This window comes from Hypanus sabinus, chromosome 2 (genome assembly GCF_030144855.1).
Source record: "Hypanus sabinus isolate sHypSab1 chromosome 2, sHypSab1.hap1, whole genome shotgun sequence".
Classification (NCBI taxonomy): domain Eukaryota; kingdom Metazoa; phylum Chordata; class Chondrichthyes; order Myliobatiformes; family Dasyatidae; genus Hypanus; species Hypanus sabinus.
In genome coordinates, this window is record NC_082707.1 from 115,150,364 (window position 1) to 115,173,028 (window position 22,665).

Below are 22,665 nucleotides of genomic sequence, written 5' to 3' on the forward strand. Positions count from 1 at the left end.
CCCAGATGTGCACTGCTCTATAACTCATTTCCACAACAGAAGGAAACTCAAGAGGTGAGTTTCCTGGTTTGTTTGCTGGCAGAAGACTAGAGTAAAGAACTTAGTAGGACATAGCTGATTTTCTGCTTTGAAGTGGTCAGAGAAAGAGTAACAGGAGAATTTAAGTAAAATGAAGCTAAGTCAATTTTCATTTGAAAACATTCTATGTGCAAAGCATTACACTTTTATACTAAGAACAATACTTTGTGCTGAGGAAAAGCAGAGCCTTTCAGTCTCTCTGGCCTGAAAGGAACAACATTTTCCAGAGGGTTGTAGTCTCCTGTCATGGCCGTGTACATGCTTCACCTCCCTGACTCAGCTAAACTACAGAAGAAACCCCTTACAAAGTCAGATTTGCACAAACTGCGCAACATCATTAGAAGACAAGCAGAGTACATCACAACCAATCTAAAGATTAACCCTCTGATGACCAACTTCCTTGCATCAGAGGTGGCATGGGTTATTTAAATAGACGACAGGCAATCTGCAATCCATGCTGGACTGAGGGGCGGCCCCTGCAGGCTGGTTCTCCCATCAGTGCTACTCTCCAGTGTTCACTCCATGGAAGACAAGCAGTATTGTGTTTGTCTGCAACTGACCCAGAGCAAGATCAGGAACTGTTCCATATTTGTTCTTACTGTTGAATGTTGTCTCCAGAACAACATCCCATGCACCATTAATCTTCAGGCCATGCCAATCATGGACTCATGCTATTATTCTTTTTGTAACTGTGTTTTGCACCTTGGCTCTCGAGGAGTGCTGCTTCATTTAGCTGTATACATACGTACAGCTGAGTAACAATTAAACTTGAAACTGGTTTAATTAAGAAATACACATTTATTTATTTAAAATTTGGTGAAGCAGCTAAACAAAATAGCTTCCGGGCCTTCAAGCTGCACCGCCCCAACAACCCTGGTTAAACAATAACCCAATCACGTGACAAAGATCAATTAACCTCTTTAGACTGTGGGAGAAATAAAGAACACCTAGGTGCTATACATTTAATATTTCAGTAGTATTTGAGTAATAGTGTAAATATATTGTTTGATTAAACATTCTTTGTTGTTTAAATAATTCATTACGGGTTCTATATAAAATTAAGAGAATTATATACATCATGAAGCTACCACGTGATATGTCTGTGCTTCACTTAACGTAAAAACGAAGTAGACGTGCATTTTGGATTCCCTTGTTTTTCTTCCAATTAGTTTAATGTTTTGAAGTTACAAAACTAACACTGGGGAAATGCCACGCATTCCATGGAGCATAAGTAGAGATTCCTTACAGAGGACGTTGAAATTAAACTCCCACACCCCAAGCTGCAATAGCTTTGCCCTGATCGCAACACGACCAGCAACAAAGCTCCCCCAAATCAGAGGTCCTCTGATTGGCAAAAGAGATGATTATCACACAGGCCTATTGCAAATCCATCCCCAAAAGTTGATATAAAGTTCAACAGTTTGATGTACAAAACCTCCAGGTTTCCAAATCTGTCTGTTCATAAAACTAAAAGTATTAGTTCCTCCAACTACAAATCAAGTTTGAACACCATCAACTACATTCACAAAGTACAGACTCCTTCAATTCATTTTGTTGTTATCATGAAACAAAGGTTACCTTTGCCCTTGGGAAGATGGTTGTGAGAAGCTGCCTTTAACTTCTGCCATCCTGTCCATTATATTACTAACCAGATGTTCTAATTTTGTCACTGATATTAAGTACATACATTTAAGGAACTAGCACCTGCAAAGGAACCTTGTTTTGTGTGTTTAAGCTGTACTGCAGCTGCCCTGTGAATGCTTGTTTGAATAGTGCTTCTTCCATTCCCCAAGACTAACAGCTTTCACCTTGAGTACAATATCTGAAGTCAAAAGGGTTTTGTCAGGGTTTAAACCGGCTCAGGCAGGAGAAATGGGTTTGGGCAACAGCCAACCACTTCCTGTATTTGGCCAAGCATTTACTGGCTTCTATCCTGTTACAGAATTACCAGTGCTCTCAGATGTGCCACAGCTAGTTGTCAAGCATATGGAAATCAGTGTGGGAAGTGAATAAACTCAACAGCGACACAGACTGCATGGCTGTGAGACAACACGAGGGGAAACTGTGCAGGAAGTATTTACTGTAGACTGCTGGTCCTCTGAGAGGGTAGTAGTGGTGCAATATGCCACGTAAACAGATCAATTTCTGCCTTTTAACCCTGTCTGTGACAAACAGTAATTATTCAGACTTCCCATTCATAAAGATAGAAACTGCTGATAACTCGAAGGGTAGAGGTTAAAACCAGTCACAGCCACAGTTATATTCAGCACCACTCTGTAACATTAATAACCAGACCCCAATCTCCCTTAGGAAACGAGTTTCATAATTGATTTTTCACTTGTGCATCATTCCATTCCAAAAAGCTAAGTTAAAAGAAAATCATTATTATACACTGTGTTGTATGACGTGGGCAACTATGATAGTTCCTGGCAAATTTTTGTCCAGAAGTAGTTTACAATTGCCTTTCTCTGAGCAGCTGGTGCATATCACAAGTCCTAATTATGTGGCCACTGATGTCAGCAGACGATCTTTGAAGAGTATTTATAATGGCTGGGGTCACCTGTCTTCTAAAGGCACTGCCCGAAAGAAAATAGAGCCAGTTTTATGGACATCATGCCAGGCCTAGAAAATAGCATCACAAATGCTCCAAATTCAGCATGTTCCACTTTCAGTATATTGACTTGTTCTCACATAATACTGCAGCACATTATTATATTATGACTGATAACACATACAGGTACTGCACCCAATGTCACAATGATTGCCACCTTCCTTCCGAAGTCAGAAGTGAAGATTTTACAGATAATGGGATTTAATTTGCAACATCTCAGCGACAATGGAAGAGTACATGTAACAAGACCTGGACAAAGATTCAGGCTTGGATGATATGATTCAAGTAACATTCACATCACAAAAGATAATGACCATTGCCCAACAAAAGTCTAACCACCCAGCCTTGATATTTCAATAATACCTCGCTGATTTTCCCACCAACAACACTCCATAGTCATCATCAACTAAAACTCAACAGGATCTGCCACAGAGACATTCAGATATACAGCAAGGAAACAGGCCCACCAATTTATTTCAATTGCACATACATTTTTAATCTCTTCACATTCTCATCCATTCTACTTTCTACCCCCCCCCCCCACTCTACCATTCAACACTAGAGGTAATATTATTGTTATCAATTAACCTACCAACCAACATCATTGGGACTCAGGAGGAATCAAAGCAACCAGATGAAACTCAACGTCCAGGCAAATGAGAAAACTGCACGCATCGCTAATTAAGATGGACATAAGTGGAGTAAAGTGCAGCGGTCAGATAGAACACTGCAAGATCTCAAGGTGTATTCAAATGGTTTTGTTTATAGAAGGAATTTGGGTTGTATTTAGGTGAAAAACTGTTCCCAACAACACTGAAATAAGTTATCTGGTGTGTGACCATACTGTTGCATGTGGGGGTTTTGCAATGTTTGAATTGGCTGATGTGTTTCTCATATTACAAATAAGCTACTCTTCAGAAGCCACTTCAGTTGCAGATGCAGATGTTTTGGAATTTCTTAAATGGAATTGCCTTTCAGATTTCAGTATTGGCAGTGTTTTAAAAGGTACCTGAAGAGCAGCACTCCCAAGTGCAGCCTCACCACTGACTTGTACAAGTGCAATGTAATGTCCTGATTCAGCGCCAGCTGATGAAGGTCAGCATGCTAAACCCTCTTTTCACCACATTGTGGCATGCTTTCAATGAACTATGCAAAAGTACTCCTAGGTTCTTCTGTCAATTATACTTCCTAGCTCCCTACCATTCATAGGCGCTGCCTTGACTTTTCAAAAAGACATCACCTCACACTTATTTGCATTGAAATCTGTTTGTCACTCAGCCCTAAATAATCAAGATCACCTTGCATCCATAATAACCTACTCCACTATCAACACATCCCAACGTCATGTCATCTGCAAAGGTACTAATTAAGCCTTACACATCTCCATTCAAATGACAAATATTAAGGGTCTCAACACTAACCCATGCAACAAGCCACTATTTGCCATTTATTCCTTTTAAACAGTCACACAATCTACCTCTGCTAGATCCTGTCTAATGCCCCCAAAGGTAGCCCTGCTCCAACCTAGAACAGTAATCTGGGGACCTGACTTATCATTTTCCACCACTATCTTAAAAACAAAGATCACTAGAGCCTAAGTACCCCCTGACTGCAACTTCAGTTGCTTGCCCTGCCTTGCTCTCCAAGGTCCAATATTGCACCCTTCTGAGTAGACCCTCTATATATTGACTTACAAAATATTGACTTCAAAATAACATAGAAAAGGATACTTACTGTATGGTAAATAATTGTCATTGTGATGCCTTTCAATATATGGTGTGATTGTGGCAGATTCTATTTCTTTGTGTTTGCAGAAGCAGATCCACACCACAGTAATCAAAATATTGCTGCTGACAGATTTTCATCGAATCATGGAGCAGAGACACAGGCTCTTTGGTTCACAAGTCCACAAACATGAAGCACCCATTTACATTAATTTTTTTTTATTCTGCCCAATTCTCATCAGCTCTCCTGTTTCCCATTCCGCTCAGCTACACTCTGAAGTGGCTACACATTTTTGAAATGTTGAAGGAAACAGCAGCACCTGGGGAAATCACAGAAATAACATGCAAACTCCATGCATTCAGTACCCAAGGTAGGATTGAACACAAGCCCCTGGCACTGTGATGCAGTGGCTTTACGAACAGTGTCACTGTGCCATCCAAGTTTATCAAGTGAATATGGGATGGACTTTGAGAAATCTTTTCAATGGATTCAATGCAGTCTCTAACACCAGCTTAGTTCTACAATTTGAACTTTACTGCATCATCAAAAGTAAAACTCAGTGTTGCACAATCACAACTTCCAGGTTCACTCATTCCTTTTGTTACTTAATGTTCAAATCACGTGCACGGGCATTTAATGAACAAGGGTTCCCATATGGACTGAAGAAGGCAGTGGGTCTGTTGAAGGATTTTGTTATTGGTCATATGTATGGAGTTTCATTCAGGATGACTGGAGCATTAATCTCACAATCAATTACTTGCTTGTACTTCCTGTCAATGCAGGCTGGCAAAGAAACACAAACATTTCTTTCCTGTCCCTTTGCTCCAGCTCCACAGCCTGGACCTCACAGATGGCGTGCTTAAGCAATTTTTCCTTCAGAACTGTTTTTGTGAGACTATCAGCCAGCACCAGCATGCTCCAAGTACTTTTTCCCCTCTATCTAGGCATTCTTGAGCAGCTGAGAACAATTACATTGTTTATCATTTACTGTCTTTTATCTAAAACAAACACAAATTTTTGTTCAATTCACAACAGCAAACTTTGTCTTTTATAGCTACCTAGAGAAACTGACGGTCTGACGGTCACCTCCTGCTATCTGGACTGAGATACAATCTTTATCCTAATCATCCTGTGTTGTTCACTGACCCCAGAAGGGGCAACTCTCAGATGCTTCAATTAGTCTTGCTTTGGATTATGTGGTGGTAGGGGAAATTCAACCAGGGTTCCTTAAGAAGTTTACTCAAAAAAGTGTTCTCCAGATTCCAATGGCACTGAACTATGTGGCCAGAATTTACACAAGCAACCTCTGAACTACACAGCAGATAACACTCAGAAGTAGTGCCATGCATATTTTATAAATAATGGCATACTTCTCATTGAAAATGATTAAACTAGCATTACTAAGGCTATTATGACTGTATCCCCACCATCTTTCTTGGCAAAGTAGCACAGTCCATTTTGGCTTGGCACCCATTGCTTCTCCAGCTGTACTCTAAATTGAAAGTTAATTTCATTCAAAAATATCTACACTGATACTCAAGTGTATCAGATAACATTTTTCAAAATATGTGATGTTCAACCAATGCTGTCTATTTTTAAAAAAAATTCTTGGCATCCATATGACGAAAAGCCATCACTACAAAAGAAAATTCTTCACATTGAATCTTTGGAAGGAACCAAATGAACACACTTCGTTCAATGTTCTTATGCTTTCTAGGATCTCCTGTAAAATGACCCAAATGCTGTACTTAAAAAAAAAGCTGGAGAAAGTCAGCAAGTCAGGCAGCACCCGTAGAGGGAAAAGGACAGTTGATGTTGTGGCAACACACACAAAATGCTGGTGGAACACAGCAGGCCAGGCAGCATCTAGAGGGAGAAGAACTGTCGACACTTCGGGCTGAGACCCTTCATCAGGACTGACGTTGATATTGTGGGTTGAGACTCATTCTCTGGATTGTTAAAAATGGTCCAAGTGAATTTGGTGAAATTGCCAAGTTCCACACAGGTGCAGGAGGCAATTGCAAAGGAAGAGTTGGAGGATGGTGACAGGTAGGCTTGGAACATGGATTACTTCACTTAGCCAACAAAAATGCAGGTGTTGTTCGTGCCCAAGACAAAAAAAAATGCTGATATACTCAGTTCATTCAATAGCATCTGCAGGTGAGAAAAGTGTTAATGTTTGAAGTCAATGAGCTATTGTCAGAAATGGGAAATACTGGAAATTAAACAAGGAGGCAAGGAGAACAAGAGAAAATCTGTGCCTGAGTGGTGCAAATCCTCAGAGAGAATGAATGACACAAGTGACTGATAAAAGAGGATGAGAAAGCTAAGGAAAAGATAATAGAACAAGAAACTTCTGCTGGAAATATGATTTACAAGACTATAGAACTGTATTCAGCGAAATGGAATATTTAATGATGAGCTTTTAAGTCTAATGTGCCAAAAGGGCGGTAAGATATTGTTCTTCAAGCTTCCTTTCAGCATCATTGGAATAGGGGCAAAGCCAAAGGCAAGAGCTTGAATGCAAGTGAGATGGAAATTTAATGAGCAATAAAACTGAACTCAGGATCGCTATTGTGAATTGAATAGAGTTGGCTGCAAATCAGTCAGCTAATCTGTTTAGTTTCTCCAGTGTAGGGTACTGATGGAAATATACTTAATTGGAAGCAGTAAAAATCAGGGGCATTAACTGCTGCTGCGCAGGGAAACAGCATGAGAAGGTGAATGAGTATTGGTAAAAATGGAAGAACATGCCAGGGAGGAATACAGTATCCTTGTAGTGTAGAAATGGGAGTCTGAAATGTGTTGGGAGATAGTGGCATCACATTAGAGATTCTGAAAATTATGGGAAAGCAACCTGTGTTGTGTGGAGAGCCATAAAGTAGAAAAGAACCAAATTCTGATTAGAAATTGTGAGACCACAAATTCAGATAACAGAATACACACAAGAAACTAGAGAAACTCAGCAAGCCAGACAACATCTACGGGTGAGAATAAATAGTTGATCTTTCAGGCTATGACCTTTTATCAGGACTAGAAAATAAAGTGGGGGAGGCAGAGGGCAGAAGACAGAATAAGGCAGCAGTGGGAGGGGGGAAACAAAGAGTATAGCTGACCGCTGATTGTTGAAGGAGAAGATGGGTAGGAGCAGGGAGGAGTTGTAGTAAGAAGCTTGGAGGTGATAGGTGGAAGAATGGCTGAAGAAGGAATCTCAGAAGGGGACAGTGGACCAGGGAAGAAAGGAAAGGAAGAGGGGCACAGAGGGAGGTGATGAGCAGGTGAGAAGGTGTGAGAGGGAATCATAATGGGGTATGGAAAAAGAAAGGAGGTGGGGGGAATTTTACTGGAAGTTAGGAAAAAATAAAAGTAAAATTGTGTTCTTGCCATCATATTGGAGGCTACCCAGATGGAATACAAGGTATTGCTGCTCCAATCTGAGTGTGGCCTCCTCGTTGCAGTAGGAATTCAAATTGAAATGAGTGGCCATTGGGAATAGATGGAATGGACAGTCTGCTCAACTGTGAGGGACCTAGTTTGGAGAAGAAAAATGCACGAGAGGCACTTGTAGATGGTGGCAGAGACAGATGCAATGGAGACACAGAAATCAGAAGAACAAGACAGAATCACTGCAGGAAGCAGGATGAGCTGAAGTGTAACTAAACCAGCTATGGGTTTAAGGGTCTGTGATGAATTTTGGTCGCCAACTTCAGAATCAGATTTATTTTCACCGGCATGTGTTGTGAAATTTGTTAACTTAGCAGCAGCAGTACAATGCAATAAATGATAATATAGAAAGAAAAAATAAATAAATAGAAGCATATATACATATATCTATATCAAATAGATTAAAATAGTACAGAAACAGAAATAATATACATTAAAATTCAGGTAGTGTTCATGGGTTCAATATCCAATCAGGAATTGGATGCCAGAGGGGATGAAGCTGTTCTTGAATTGTCGTGTGCCTTCAGACTTCTGTACCTTCTTTCTGACAGTAACAATGGGAAGAAGGCATGACCTGGGTGATGGGGGTCCTTAACGATGGACACTGGCTTTCTGAGGTGCCACTCCTTGAAGATGCCTTAGATGCTACAGAGTCTGATATCTAAGATGGAGCTGACTAATTCCCCAAAATGGAGAATGTTAAGTTGAAAAAAGTAAAAGAGTCAAGTGAACCACACGGAAGTGACAGCAAGGTGAAACTTAGCAATGAAGACGATAAAACCTTTTGAGCTCTGTAGACAAGACCAGGTAGCAGATAAAAGTTGAGGTGATGGGAGCCAATTAAGAGTCAAACAAGCAATGTTCAACAGAGAACAACACACACAAAATGCTGGTAGAACACAGCAGGCCAGGCAGCATCTATAGGGAGAAGCGATGTCGACGTTTCGGGCCGAGACCCTTCGTCAGGACGAACCGAAAGGAAAGATAGTAAGAGATTTGAAAGTAGTGGGGGGAGGGGGAAATGCAAAATGATAGGAGAAGACCGGAGGGGGTGGGATGAAGCTAAGAACTGGAAAGGTGACTGGCGAAAGTGATACAGAGCTGGAGAAGGGAAAGGATCATGGGACGGGAGGCCTCAGGAGAAAGAAAGGGGGGGGGGGGGAGGAGCACCAGAGGGAGATGGAGAACAGGCAAACAACTAAATATGTCAGGGATGGGGTAAGAAGGGGAGGAGGGGCATTAATGGAAGTTAGAGAAGTCAATGTTCATGCCATCAGGTTACCCAGCGGTATATAAGGTGTTGTTCCTCCAACCTGAGTTTGGATTCATTTTGACAATGGAGGAGGCCCTGACATATTTAGTTGTTTGCCTGTTCTCCATCTCCCTCTGGTGCTCCCCCCCCCCCAACTTTCTTTCTTCTGAGGCCTCCCGTCCCATGATCCTTTACCTTCTCCAGCTCTGTATCACTTTTGCCAATCACCTTTCCAGCTCTTAGCCTCATCCCACCCCCTCCGGTCTTCTCCTATCATTTTGCATTTCCCCCTCCCCCCACTACTTTCAAATCTCTTACTATCTTTCCTTTCAGTTAGTCCTGACGAAGGGTCTCGGCCCGAAACGTCGACATCCCTTCTCCCTATAGATGCTGCCTGGCCTGCTGTGTTCTACCAGCATTTTGTGTGTGTTGTTGTTTGAATTTCCAGCATCTGCAGCTTTCCTCGTGAATGTTCTACAGAGCTTGGATTCAGGTGGGTTCCCATTGATAAACCTGAAATGTAGATGAAACTAATAAAGATTTAAGGCAAAAAAAATTCAGCACCAGAATGATTTCAGCCAGGTGAATGAATGGCAGCTGAAGGTGACAAACTGGGCTTCTGTGCAAACAAGTACATCAAACTACTTTGCTGTAAATAGAGTTGCTTGAAGAATGCTCTTCCAAAGCAAGTGAGCTTATTGGCCAAGGACATGAAAGCTGTTAAAGTAGTATAGGGCATGACAAATGGCAAATAAATATCAACTCTGTCTCTCCCCATAGATAACACCTGACCAAGTATTATTAGTATTCTGAAATTATACTGCAGATCCAGTGTTTACAATCTTTTACACTATGTGCATACATAGTATAAGCTCATTCTGCATCACCCTAGAAAGATGACAATAATCATAATCAAGATGCAGGATAACACACAGTGTGGCAATCAAACCTATAAGATATCTGGCAGCAGCGTTCTGATCAATCTGTAGGAAATTCAGAGATCTGCAAATGACTTGCACTGCATATAGTTGCAAGAAAAAGTTTGTTAACCCTTTGCAATTAACTGGTTTTCGATATTAATTTCTTACAAAATGTAGTCTGATCTTCATCTAGGTCACAATAATAGACAAACACAATCTGCCTAAACTAACAACACAAACTATTGTACTTTTCATGTCTTCATTGATCACATTGTGTAATCATTCACAGCCCAGGCTGGCAAATGTATGTGAACCCTTGTATTTTATAACTGACAGAACCTACTTTAACAGCAATAACCTCCACCAAACATTTCCAGTTGCTGCTGCTTAGACTTGCACAATGGTGTGAAACAATTTTAGACCACTCCTCCATACAAAACTGTTTCAGTTCATCAATATTTTAGGGATACTCTGCATGAACAGCCCTCTTCAGATCATGCCACAGCATCTCCATTGGGTTAAGGTCTAGCCTCTGATTTGGTCACTCCAAAACACGCACTTCCTTGTTCTTAATCCATTTTGTTGATGATTTACTCTTGTGTTTTTAGATCACTATCTTGTTGCATCATCCAACTTCCATTGAGCTTCAAGTGATGGACCACTACCCTGACATTCTCTTGAAAAATGTCTTGATAACATTTTGAAGTCATTGTTCCCTCAAGAATTGCAACCACTCTTCCAGCTACCTTCTCGAAAAGCTGGATTTGATCAGAAAGTTTCTCTTTTTTTCTTGCTGTCACTCTCAGTGAGCTGCCCAGTTCCTTTTTTTCTTTTTTTTTGTTTTTTGTTCAGTGGGGTTTTTTATGTATATAAAAATTATAAGTTTCTTTATCTTTTTTCTTCCTTTCATGGAATGATAAGAGGAGAATCAATTATCTTATTTTTTATTATATACTATTAGATTAATACTATGTATGATCTTGATAATGTTTATTTTACCTTTTATATGAATTGTTATCAATATAGATATTTGAGATAATTCTCCTCTTGTTTATATATGTACTATTTTTTAATTAATAAAAAAGATTGAAAGAAGAAAAAAAAAGAAAAATTGCAAGCTGTCCACCCCCAAACCATGATGTTCCTTCTACCATGCTTCACAGTTGGGATGAGATTTTGGTGTTGGTGTGCAGTGTCCTTTTTCCTACAAACATAGTGGCATCCATTTCAGCCAAAAAGTTCACCCTTTGTCTCATCTATCCACAGAACTCTGTCCCAGAGTGTTGTGGAACATCCGAGAGGTCTTTTGCAAGCTTGAGATGGGCAGCAATGTTTTTCCATAAACACCATTCTTGTTCAGTGTTTTCCTTATAGTGGACACATGAACAGAAAATTTAGCAAGTTCCAGAGATTTTTACAGATCTTTTGCTGTTACACTTGGGTTCTTTTTCACCTCCTTCGGAATTGCACTTTGTGCTTTTGGTGTGACCTTTGAGGAACTCTCACTCCTAGGGACAGTAGCAACAGTAATGAATTTACTCTATTTGCATACAATTGCTCTTACTATGGACTGATGAACACTCAAGCCTTCAGAAATGCTTTTGTAGTCTTTCCCAGCATCACACATTGCTACAGTTTTTTGAAGGTCCTCTAAAAGTTATTTTGATCAAGGCATGGTGCACATAAACAGATCTTTCTTAAGAACATGCTGTTAGTAACCCAACTTTGTGGGTCATTTTTTTTAAAAAATAGGCACACAAAGGTGGTGTGCAATCTAATAACAAATTATCTTAGTCACTTTTCTTGTGATCACAAGACACTGTTGGGCATTGTTAATGTGAAATGTTGCAAGTCCAAATCACTGACTTATTGGCGGATGATAGGGGCAGTCAGCAGGGAAGCTGCGTGGACTTGGTCATGGTGAGGACAAGGCGTTAAACTATGGTGTGGCCTGTTTACAGCCGCCCAGAAGACAAGATTTGGAGTCAGTGAGTCCCACCAAAGTATGGCACGGCATCCATGCTTGAGTCTCTGCTGCCCCCAGTGTTTGCTTGGCAGAAGTCAAGCTGTATTGCGTTTGACTACAGATTGCTGCAACTTTCTTGGACTCTGGGTCTTGGACTATATTTTTTTGTGAGACTACTTTACTCACATCTTATATGTGCTGTGTATGACTGCTGGTACTGTATTATGTACCATGGCTCTAGAGTAATACTGTTTTTGTCATACAATAGTTACAGGGCAGTGTGAGCATTCCAATCAATTGGGTAATATACAAGCACAAGAGACTCTGACGGTGCTGGAAATCCAAGAGCAACACACAGAAAATGCTGGAGAAGCATCTATGGAAATGAACAAACAGTTGACATTTTCAGTCGAGACCTTCATCAGGACTAGAAAGGAAGGGAGTAGACCCTTTCTTTGGGTAATATTACAGGCAGCAAATACTTTGTTCATTCAGCAGGATATTTGACGTATTTCAGACGTATGACTGGCTCTTCAGCTGCTTTTCCCCTACAGAACCAGGAGACCTTGAGCATTAATGCACTCTGTCAAATGCACTAACCTAAGCAGGCTTGTAGTATCACAGACTAATTTCATTTCTCAATGAAGGCACTATCTTTTCTCCACCCAGGGGCCACTGACATAAGGCACTCACTTAAAACAGGAAATTAGCATATCAGCAATATTATGGATGATTGTAGAGGTCAAAAGTGCCTAAGCTTTCAATGATCAACCCGTCTTTACAAATATTGGTAAAAATTCACATGATTTTGATGTGACATACAGCACATGAAGGTAAAAGGGGTGAATTGGCTTCCCTAGAACTATAACCAGTTACTGAAATTTAGCTAGTATGGAGGGAAAGGAAACCAATTTGCAGGTGGCCAGAATCAAATAAACAAATTCCACCTTTACCACAATTACATTTTTTGGCTTAAAACCCTAGTGTTGAAGTTGCTGTATTTGAAGAATTATCATGTGTCATCTAAAAATTGTACAAAGAAATTTCAATCAACTTACCAGGGATCCTAATAAAAGACCAGCCATGTCTGAACTGAACAGCTAACAAACCCCCAGGATCTTCAGGGAAAAAAGAGGATAGCTGATTTTTCCAATTAAGTGCTAGTTGTGGGGTTCCATACAGGAGGCACTGTTTGGCTGTAAGTTGGCCTCCTTCTCTCATCAGTCGACGTTCATACTCTGCGCTTCTATCACAGCAGTAGATATCACGTGGGACTGCAGTCACCTGAATTACACAAGAGATAAGATTTACAAGAAAATACTCCTGTTGATACAATGCAGCTTCAACTTCATGATGAATGATCTTCACATTTGGCAACAAGCAACCTCACTGCTCATGAAATGCTGCAAAGTGCTCATTTCAATACATTTAACATTTCAGTTAGTTTCAATCTCAATCCAGTGACCCAGATTTATTGATCAGCAGTGAATGGAAATAGCTACTCAGTTGCAGTTCAAGGGCTTGCAAAGCGAGTCAATTCGTTTCAGGATCTGCATGAACAGAGTAGCACCCTATCACATTGAAAAAGCCTTCCTAAAACAGGCCAAGTCTAAGGAAGTGAAATTAGCAAAAAAAAAAGACAATTAGAAAAAAGATATATGGAAATCTTCAAAAAAAAACTCTAGCATTATGAACAAACTGAAGGAATACGATCATACATTTGTTTTTCTTCATTTTCAATGTCAATGGCATGAGGAGCTTGATAAGCTTTACTATTGACACTTGATTGCCTGCTATGTTCAGTGGGCATTTGGGGAACAAGAAAATAAGTTTACCACTGCTCCTAATGTTTTTCTTTCCCATAAAAATATACATTATTCACAAACATTTACAACCATGCTATACTTTATCATGTTGTCATAACAGCACAAGATCCTTCTACTTATTTTCAAGATTCAGCTTTACATCAATTTCTTCTCAACATACATAACCAAAGGTTTTTTAAAAAATAAATGTTGCAGTACATCAGTGTGCAGAGGGGAAGCGATTTAAATTTTAAATCTGTTCCTTCCCTATATCTTTGCTCCGGTAAATCTTTCAGCAGGTAGTTCTAACCTTGGAATGCAGCCTGCTGAAGAATTGAAACATCTGATATTGGGCAGGTTTTGTGCAGCCAATAGCCTTTCACGAGGTTGGTGATTGGCTTAGTACAAAGCCACAGGAACCGTCTCCTGTACAGCTCCTTTTACGCAGTTCAACATATTCAAATGCCAAATGCAGAAAATCTTCTTTAAAAACAGAGCAATTCAATCAACCCTGATTTTTATTTTTGGATACATTTATCCACTAATAACTTGCTTATCAATACCTTCAGTATGACTTTGAATTATGTCATTAACTACTAAATATCAAGTTCTTGACATACATACAACATTAAAATACTGCAACTTACGTCAGCCTCGGTAAGTACAGTTAGAATCACATTTATTATCATTGGCATGTGTTGTGGAATTTGTTAACTCAGCAGCAGCGTTACAATGCAAGACATAATAATATAGAAAGAAAATAAATAGATAAATTATAATATATTTATATATTGAATAGATTAAAAACAGTGCAAACACACAAAAAACATATACACACACACACACACACACACACATATACATAAAGTGAGGCTGTGCTCATGGGTTCAATGTCCATTTAGGAATCATACAGCAGAGGGGAAGAAGCTGTTCCTGAATCATTGAGTGTGTGCCTTCAGGCTTTTGCACCTCCTTCCTGACGGTCACAATGAGAAGAGGGCATGCCCTGGGTTATGGGGGTCCTTAATAATGGATGTTATCTTTCTGAGGCACTGCTCCTTGAAGTTGTCTTGGATACTACAGAGGCTAGTACCTTAGATGGAGCTGACTAATTTTACAAATTTCTGTATCCTTTTTTTCGGTCATGTGTAGTAGCAACCTCGCCCCATACCAGACAGTGATGCAGCCTGTCAGAATGCTCTCCATGGTACATCTATAGAAGTTTGAGTGTTTAGTTGACAAACTAAATCTCTTCAAATGCTGGTTGAAATATAGCTGCTATCTTGCCTTTTTTTTATATATATATATAGCTGCATCAACCTGTTGGAACCAGGTTAGATCCTCAGATCTTGACACCCAGGAATTTGAAATTGCTCACTCTCTCCACTTCTGATCCTCTAGGAGGACTGGTTTGTGTTCCCTTGTCTTACCCTTCCTGAAATCCAGTCAACTTTTTCATCTTACTGACATTGAGTGCAAGGCTTTTGCTGCGACACCACTCAACCAGCTGGTATAAATTACTCCTCTATGTCCTCTCATCTCCATCTGATTTTCTACCAACAATGGTTGTATCATCAGCAAATTTATCGATGGTATTTGAGCTGTGCATAGTCACACAGTCACGGGTACAGAGGGAGTAGAGCAGTGGGCTTAGCACAATCCGAGGTATTCCAGTGTTCATTGTCAGTGAGGAGGAGATATTGTCACCAATCCACACCAAGATTGTGGTCTTCCGGTTAAGAAGTCAAAGATCCAATTGCAAAGGGAGGTATAGACGTCCTGGTTCTGTAGCTTATCGACAGGATTGTAGGAATAATTGTGTTAAACGCTGAGCTAAAGTCAACAAACAACATCTTGACATAGGTTTTTGTATTATCTAGGTGATCCAAGGCCATATGAAGAGCCATTAAGATCGCATCTGCTGTAGACCTATTTGGGCAATAGGCAAATTACAGTGGGTTCAGGTCCTCGCTGAGGCAGGAGTCCATTCTAGCCATGACCAACCTTTCAAAGCATTTCATCACTATAGATGTGAGTACTACTGGGCAATAATCATTAAGGCAGCTCATACTACTCTTCTTAGGCACAGGAAGAGCAGGTGGGAACTTCCGACCATCGCAGTGAGAAGCTGAAAATGCCCTTGAAACATTCAAAATGATTGTCAATATCTTCAAACTCTTCATAATTCCTAACTTGAAGTAGTGAAATTTGTGTTTGTGTTTAAAAACCAGTGATTTTTTTTTTGGTCACTGATAGTTGACATTGCAATCCTGGCAATTTCCGTCATCTCCAAGTCAAAATGTTTGAAATCGCAGTGAACAAAATACTTCTGAATTGTCTTGCTGCTTATTTCTTGTCAACTATCACTGACAAAAAAAAACACTGCTTTTTGAACACAAAAGAATGTTATTTAAAAATTGTACACTCTAAGCATGGTGTAGCACAAGTGCACTCAACTAATGCGAGTTAGAAACAGTCTCCTGTCCCAATTAAGCAGCATATTGTCCCAAATAAACAAAGGGAATCTCAGCCTTTTCTCAATTTGTTTTTGTCCTTTAAGAGTTATCCCATATAAGCAGTGCCACAATTAACCGGAATCCACTGCATTGCTGCTAGTGTCCATTTACTGCAAAACAACATCATACCACATCAATTTCACTGCAAATATTGTAATTAGTATCAATCACTGCAGACAGTAACCAATACAGAGGTTAAAAACAATTGCATTGCACAAGTTTACACATTTGAAATGCCAGTAATTTCACTGCACTGGTAGCCTAAATAGCTCAATCTTGGTCCTTCAGTCCAAACAGATTCATCTGGTTGAGCTGCCCACAACTATGCCAGAAGTCTGGCATGAAGCACTGCAATGCCCACTGCTGTGCCAAGAACCTGATATGAATCACTATCCTCTGCTGGCATTCCTGCAGTGGTGAATCAGGGACAGTTTGGCTCTCAGTGCTAAAATGCAACGCTCAGAGAATGGGCCATTGCTGGTAACTATTAGCAGCTGTACAGTGTTGACAGACTGCCCTGTCTTCCACATCACCACCCTCTGCACTAAATGGAAGCTGCTACATACCCTCCTTTCTTTGGCTGCTCAGCTTTTCTCAACCCAGACATCCCTCTATGGTAACAAGCTCAATGGTGCAACTAAAGAGAGGAGGAAAAAAATTTAAATCGCATCCAACAGTAGTGATGAAAAAGTATGGCAGCAGTCTGAGACCCTGTTAGCACAGATGGAAGGCGCTGCCAATTCCAAACAATGATTCATGCAGACCAAAGCCCCACATCTCAGCACTGAGTGGCCACACCACTCATCCTAGTTTGCCAGAAACCAGCCTTTACCACAGGCAGCCATTCCAAACCGGGCCATGGGGTTCTTAGTTTAGCAGCAGGGATTGGAGTAACTCTCATCACATGATCAGCACAAGAACATGCAGGAATAGGGAGGGCAAGGGTTTTTACAAAGGTCCAAGCACAGGAGCATCAGCAGGTAGAATAGGAGATCATGTCAGGTTCCATGTACAGTAATAATTCCCTCTGAATGATTATAATGATCTCTTTTAGTGCCAATTTGGAGGGTGCTTTAACTTCTGGGAATGTATCCTGAGCAACGTAATGGATGAGCTCACCCTTCCAAACAACATTGTTCTAAACTCCAGTGATTATAAACCTACCTTTGCCGAATAATTAGAACACTCACTCCATGCTCAATTGAGTAAGCCTTTTTTGGATTGCTTTTCATACATATGCATCTTTCTTTATACAAGATTCAACATTAAATATAATACTCTTGATGTGGTCTCAACCATCTTCAGTAAAACTGAAGCATAATGAAGCGTATTGCACTCCGTTAGTAACAAGTTAACCCAATTACTTTAGCACTTGCAAGCTAGCCTTGGCAAATCAGACATCCTCTGCATCCCATGGATCTGCAAACTCTCAATATTTGAGCTTTTCTTAAAGGGTTAATTTCAGAATTTCCTCCATTATGCTCCAATTTGTCAAATTCCTGAAGAAAATGGCACCAACAAAAATGCTACCACGGGTGAGATTCTCCAGATGGTCCATGAAACTGTTTCTTTCGCTTCTTTTACATGTTTTTCTTTTAAATATTTTGGTGTTGTTGGAGCCTGTGATTGACATGAACTAGAGCAAGGAGTGTGGTATCTCCACATCGTTGATTGGTTCACACATTTCAGTGCTGGTAGCATTGTAAACACAAAGAGACCCTCACAGAGAGTAAAACTACTTCATCCATTCCTGGATAAGTCTGCATTTAATAATGATGAATTCAGAGACATGACTCTTTGTTTTATCCCAGGCTGCAAAGTCTCTGCGACCAGACTCTAGCCCATGATCAACTACATTTCTTGTTGGTTAAAGCGTTGAGAAATATCAAAAACATTGAGGTGAGTGTAGAAGACAAGTCAAATGGTCAGTGCCATCAGCCAGCCTCTCACTCACTGCTGTCAGAGGAAGGTGCCTGTCTCTCTCTCTCTCTACCCCCCACCATTTCCTGTTTCTGAAGGAAGGCCCCTGCGTTCAAATGGTGTTTCTCTCCCCTTTGATGCTGTTGGAAGATGGTACTGAAGTTCTAAGTCTGCAGTTTGTGCATTAGACTGCAGTTTCCTGGCCACACACTTTGCTGTTGCTACTTCAGGTGAATTTGAATCGCAGCCTGCAAATAATGAACACTGAGCTGAACTGAATATGGACACCTTCAATTTTGTGTTTTATATTCAATGTTTTCACTTTTTTTCTTGTTGCTGTTTGTGCAATTTGCTTCTGGCATATGGGAGGGATTTTTTTTTCTTTAATGGGTTCCATGGTTTTCTTTATTTTGTAGCTGTCTGTAGAGAAGACGAATCTCAGGGTGGTATACTGCATATTTTGATAATAAAAATACTTTGAACTTTGCCCATTCACTTAACCTCTCTATATCCCTTTGTTGTCTCCTCGTGTCCAGTTCATAATCTATTTTCAAACCTATATTTGTGTCACTCAAGATATTTGTCATCATCCAAATCATCTAAATATGAATATGTATGGTTTCAGTAGTGATCCCACTAAATCATCCTGCTCTCACTCTTTATTAACTGCCTTTTGGAAATTAAGTATAGTTTTCTTCTTACTCATAATGAGGGAAACTATTCAGCCTATCAAGTCTAACTGGCCTATGTGCATTAGTTAATCAGTTTCCTTTCATCCATAGGCCATGTTACTTTGAAGTACAATAACTGGCTAAACATGATTGGCCAGAAAGTTTTGAAATGCCCTGTTTTAGTGTCATAAAGCTTTAAAAATTTCCCCACGTCAAACATGAAGTGAACTTGCCAGCAGTTTGCCGCTTTCTATCTCCTTCTCTTTTTAAAGGACTGACATTTACTTTTTCTCCAGAACTAGAAAATTTTTAAAAATTAAAACCAAACATCAATCATCTCACTAGTTCCCTCTTTTAAAACCTTAGGACGAAGTCCATAAGGACCTGGGGATCTGACAGCCTTTTGCTCCCATTTTGCTCAGTATCTCCACAAGGTATTTTCCCCAAGCTCCTCCATCCAAATTTACCATCATTATAACTGTTTCTGGAATGTTACTATAAGTAAAAGAAGTAAATATACATAATTTTGTTGAGATACAGCCTCAAACAGGTGCATATATCATTGTGACTGTAAATAACCATTTCCTTTAATCACTTATTCAGATGCAGCTGCTTCCTCACAGATCCAGCCACTCAAGTACCACCCCAACCTCTGGTATTTTTTTTAAGTTGCAGAGTTTTCATGTGCCCATGACCGAAGGGCAGTGTTCAAGAACATAGTCAATCTCTCACTGCTGCAGTCAGAGATTACCACTTATTTCAAAAAGATGATAATCATACCAGTACCCAAGAAGAGCAGGGTGAGCTGCCTCTACGACTATCACCCAGTGATATTAATGTCTACAATAAGTGCTTTGAGAGACTGGTCGTGGCTAGAATCAACTCCTGCCTGTTCAAGGACCTGGACCCACCGGAATTTGCCAATCACCATAATAAGTCTACAGTGGATTCAACCTCACTGGCTTTCCACTCGGCCTTGGATCACTTAGACAATAGAAATATTGACAACAAGCTGTTATTTATAGATCAGCATTTAACACAATCATACCCTCAGTTTGAGTCAACAAGCTCCAAATCCTGGCCTCTGTAGCTCCCTCTGCAAATGGAGACTTAATTTCCTCACTAGTTGACCACAGTCTGTGCGGATCAGAAATATCATCTGCTCCTTGCTGACAATCAACACTGGTGCATCTCAAGGATGTGTATTTAGCCTACTGCTCTATGCTCTTCACCCACAACTGTGTGGCTAGTCAAGCTCAAGTGCCACCTATAAATTTGTTGACGATGCAACTATTGTTGGCAGAATTTAAGATGGCGATGTGGAGGCATACAGGAGCAACAGATCAGCTAGTTGAGTAGTGACACAGCAACAAGCTTGAACTCAACGTCAGTAAGACCAAGGAAATGATTGTGGAAGGGGAAGTTAAGGGGACACACACCAGTCCTCACTGAGGGATAAGAGGAGGAAAGAGTGAGCAGTTTCAAGTTCCCAGGTGTCAACATCTCGGAGGATCTATCCTGGGCCCAACATATTGATGCAATTATAAAAGGGGCACAACAGCGGCTATATTTCATTCAAAGTTTGAGGAGAATTGGCATGTCACTAAAGACACTTGCAAGTTTCTATGGATGTACTATGATTGCATTACTGTCTGGTATGGAGGCAGCACTGCACAGTTGTAAGCACAGACAGCTCTATCATGGGCACTAGTCTCACCGGCATTCAGGACACTTGCAAAAAGGTGATGCTTCAAAAGTGTGGCATCCATCACAAGGATCCAGTAATTGCCCTTTTCTTATTGCTACCATCAAAGAGGTACAGGAGCTTGAAGAATCACACTCAGTGTTTCAGGGGCAGCTTCCATCTCCTCGGCCAGATTTCTGAATGGACAATGAACTCATCAACACTACCTCAGTATTTTTTCCCTTTTTTTGTTACACTACTTACTTAATTTAATCTTCTTTTATATAGACTATCGTTTATAGTTTTTATTGTTAATACTGCAATGTACTGCTGCCAAAAAACAAATTTAATGACATATGCCAGTGATATTATATCTGACTCCGAAAGGAATTCCCCTGCTATTGATGGGAATAGATTACAGAAAAAATTTAGTGGAAAATAAGGTCTAAAAGCCACCAAGGCAGAAAGACTGGTTGAGTTGCATGGCTCCCTCCTGTTTCATAATACAAAAATGTTTCATTCAGCCTTCTAATAAGAATTGAATTGAAAATACACGTGGGCTAAGATGGTAATTGTCCTGTGCTATCATCAGTGGGATCATCAGTTGATCTGCCACCTGTCTTCAGGAGTTTCAGCCCGCTTATGATCAAGACTTCCTCGAGGTGGTGGGCCAGCAGTGCGAAAGCACCACCTCCCACTGATGAGCTTAACAACTTGGCATCTGCCTCTATCAGAATTGTTGGTCGCTTCCATCCAACAAATAGTCTACTCTTCAGGTATCTATGCAGCTACTGAAGAGTTTACAAAAGATGGATACACTGTCCGATTATCTGCCCCTCTGGACGTACTTGGTCCACACCCGTGATGATCCTGTCTCTGCTGCCTCAGCTACAGCCCTGCTGGTTGACTTGATCTCTCATCTAGTAAAGCCAAGGTCATGGAGCCACTTCTGGAAAGTGAACGCAATAAAAAGCCACGGCACCCTGCTTCGAATGGATAGCATGAGACCTTCCACCCACTGTCTCTGATCTTAATTCTGCATACTTGGTTAACTTACACTCATGGGCTTCATCGATGTCGTCTTCCCGGGGGACTGTGAGTTCACCAATAACCACTTCTCTACTGGTATCAGACCAGATGATTATATCTGGACACAATGTGGTGAAAATGATTTGCTCCGGGAAACTGCCTTTCCCATCCAGGTTGGCCTTGACACACCAATCATTGGCTGAAGAAAGTATGCTTGATCGTGGGCCTGCGCTGTACACCCTTGACTTAGAGCCTTCTTTCACAAATGATATGCAATGTTCTGTGCAGCATGGGGCATGAGATAAGTTGTGCTGCAGTACTCTCTGCTCAACCGCTTGTGTTACAACTTTGAGAACGTTGTTATGTCTCCAAGTGTACATGCCGCTGGAAAGATTGACTCGGCATGCACTCAAAATATGCTGTAGTGTTCCCTTCTCGCCAGAAGCAGCACAGCTGTCTGTCTTATCTTCATACCAGGTGCTGAGGTTGGCAGGTGTTGGGAGCAGGTCATACACTGCTCTATATAGAAAAGAAATGTGGAGCGGTTCCATCTGCCACAGGACATTCCAAGATAGATGTCGTTGTTCAACACTTTCCCACCAGGTTCAAGTCCCTTGTTTAGTCAGGCCAGCTGCTTTAGCTAACCTCTTCTCCTCTTCTACCTCTCATATTTCTTGTGTTACAAGCTCACGACACTCCTTACATGCAGAAGATGACCACCACTTGTGGGTTGTCCATCCAAGTCCCTGGCGGCTTAACTGGGCAGCCCCAACAGTCTCCTTGTGCTTCAATCTAGCCCCTGCCTCATCGACTGCTGCCCCGACTGACCACTTCCTGCCTGATCTCACATCCGGCTGGATGTTCTTGATGACAGGGTCTTTTGAGTCTCGAAGCATCAAGAATGATCCTACCTTGGCTACCTTGACCTCTTCAACAAGGGATTGCACTATTAGTGAGGCTGCTTGGTACTCCAAGCCACTTCTTCACATACTTGTTGATCTTCCGTTCCATTGCCTCAACATGGGACATTGCCACTTTATAGAC

The 22,665-nt window shown here is 40.7% G+C and overlaps 1 protein-coding gene across 2 annotated transcripts in view; it reads right to left on the bottom strand.

The window, feature by feature from the left end:
• The window catches only part of ino80 (INO80 complex ATPase subunit), a 232,643-nt gene that overhangs the window by 70,723 nt on the left and 139,255 nt on the right, over positions 1 to 22,665 (bottom strand). For both annotated transcript variants that reach the window (XM_059952871.1, XM_059952861.1), the window contains exon 26: positions 13,055 to 13,280. In XM_059952871.1, coding sequence (XP_059808854.1) covers positions 13,055 to 13,280 — 226 coding nt within the window. The remainder of the gene's footprint in view (positions 1 to 13,054; positions 13,281 to 22,665) is intronic.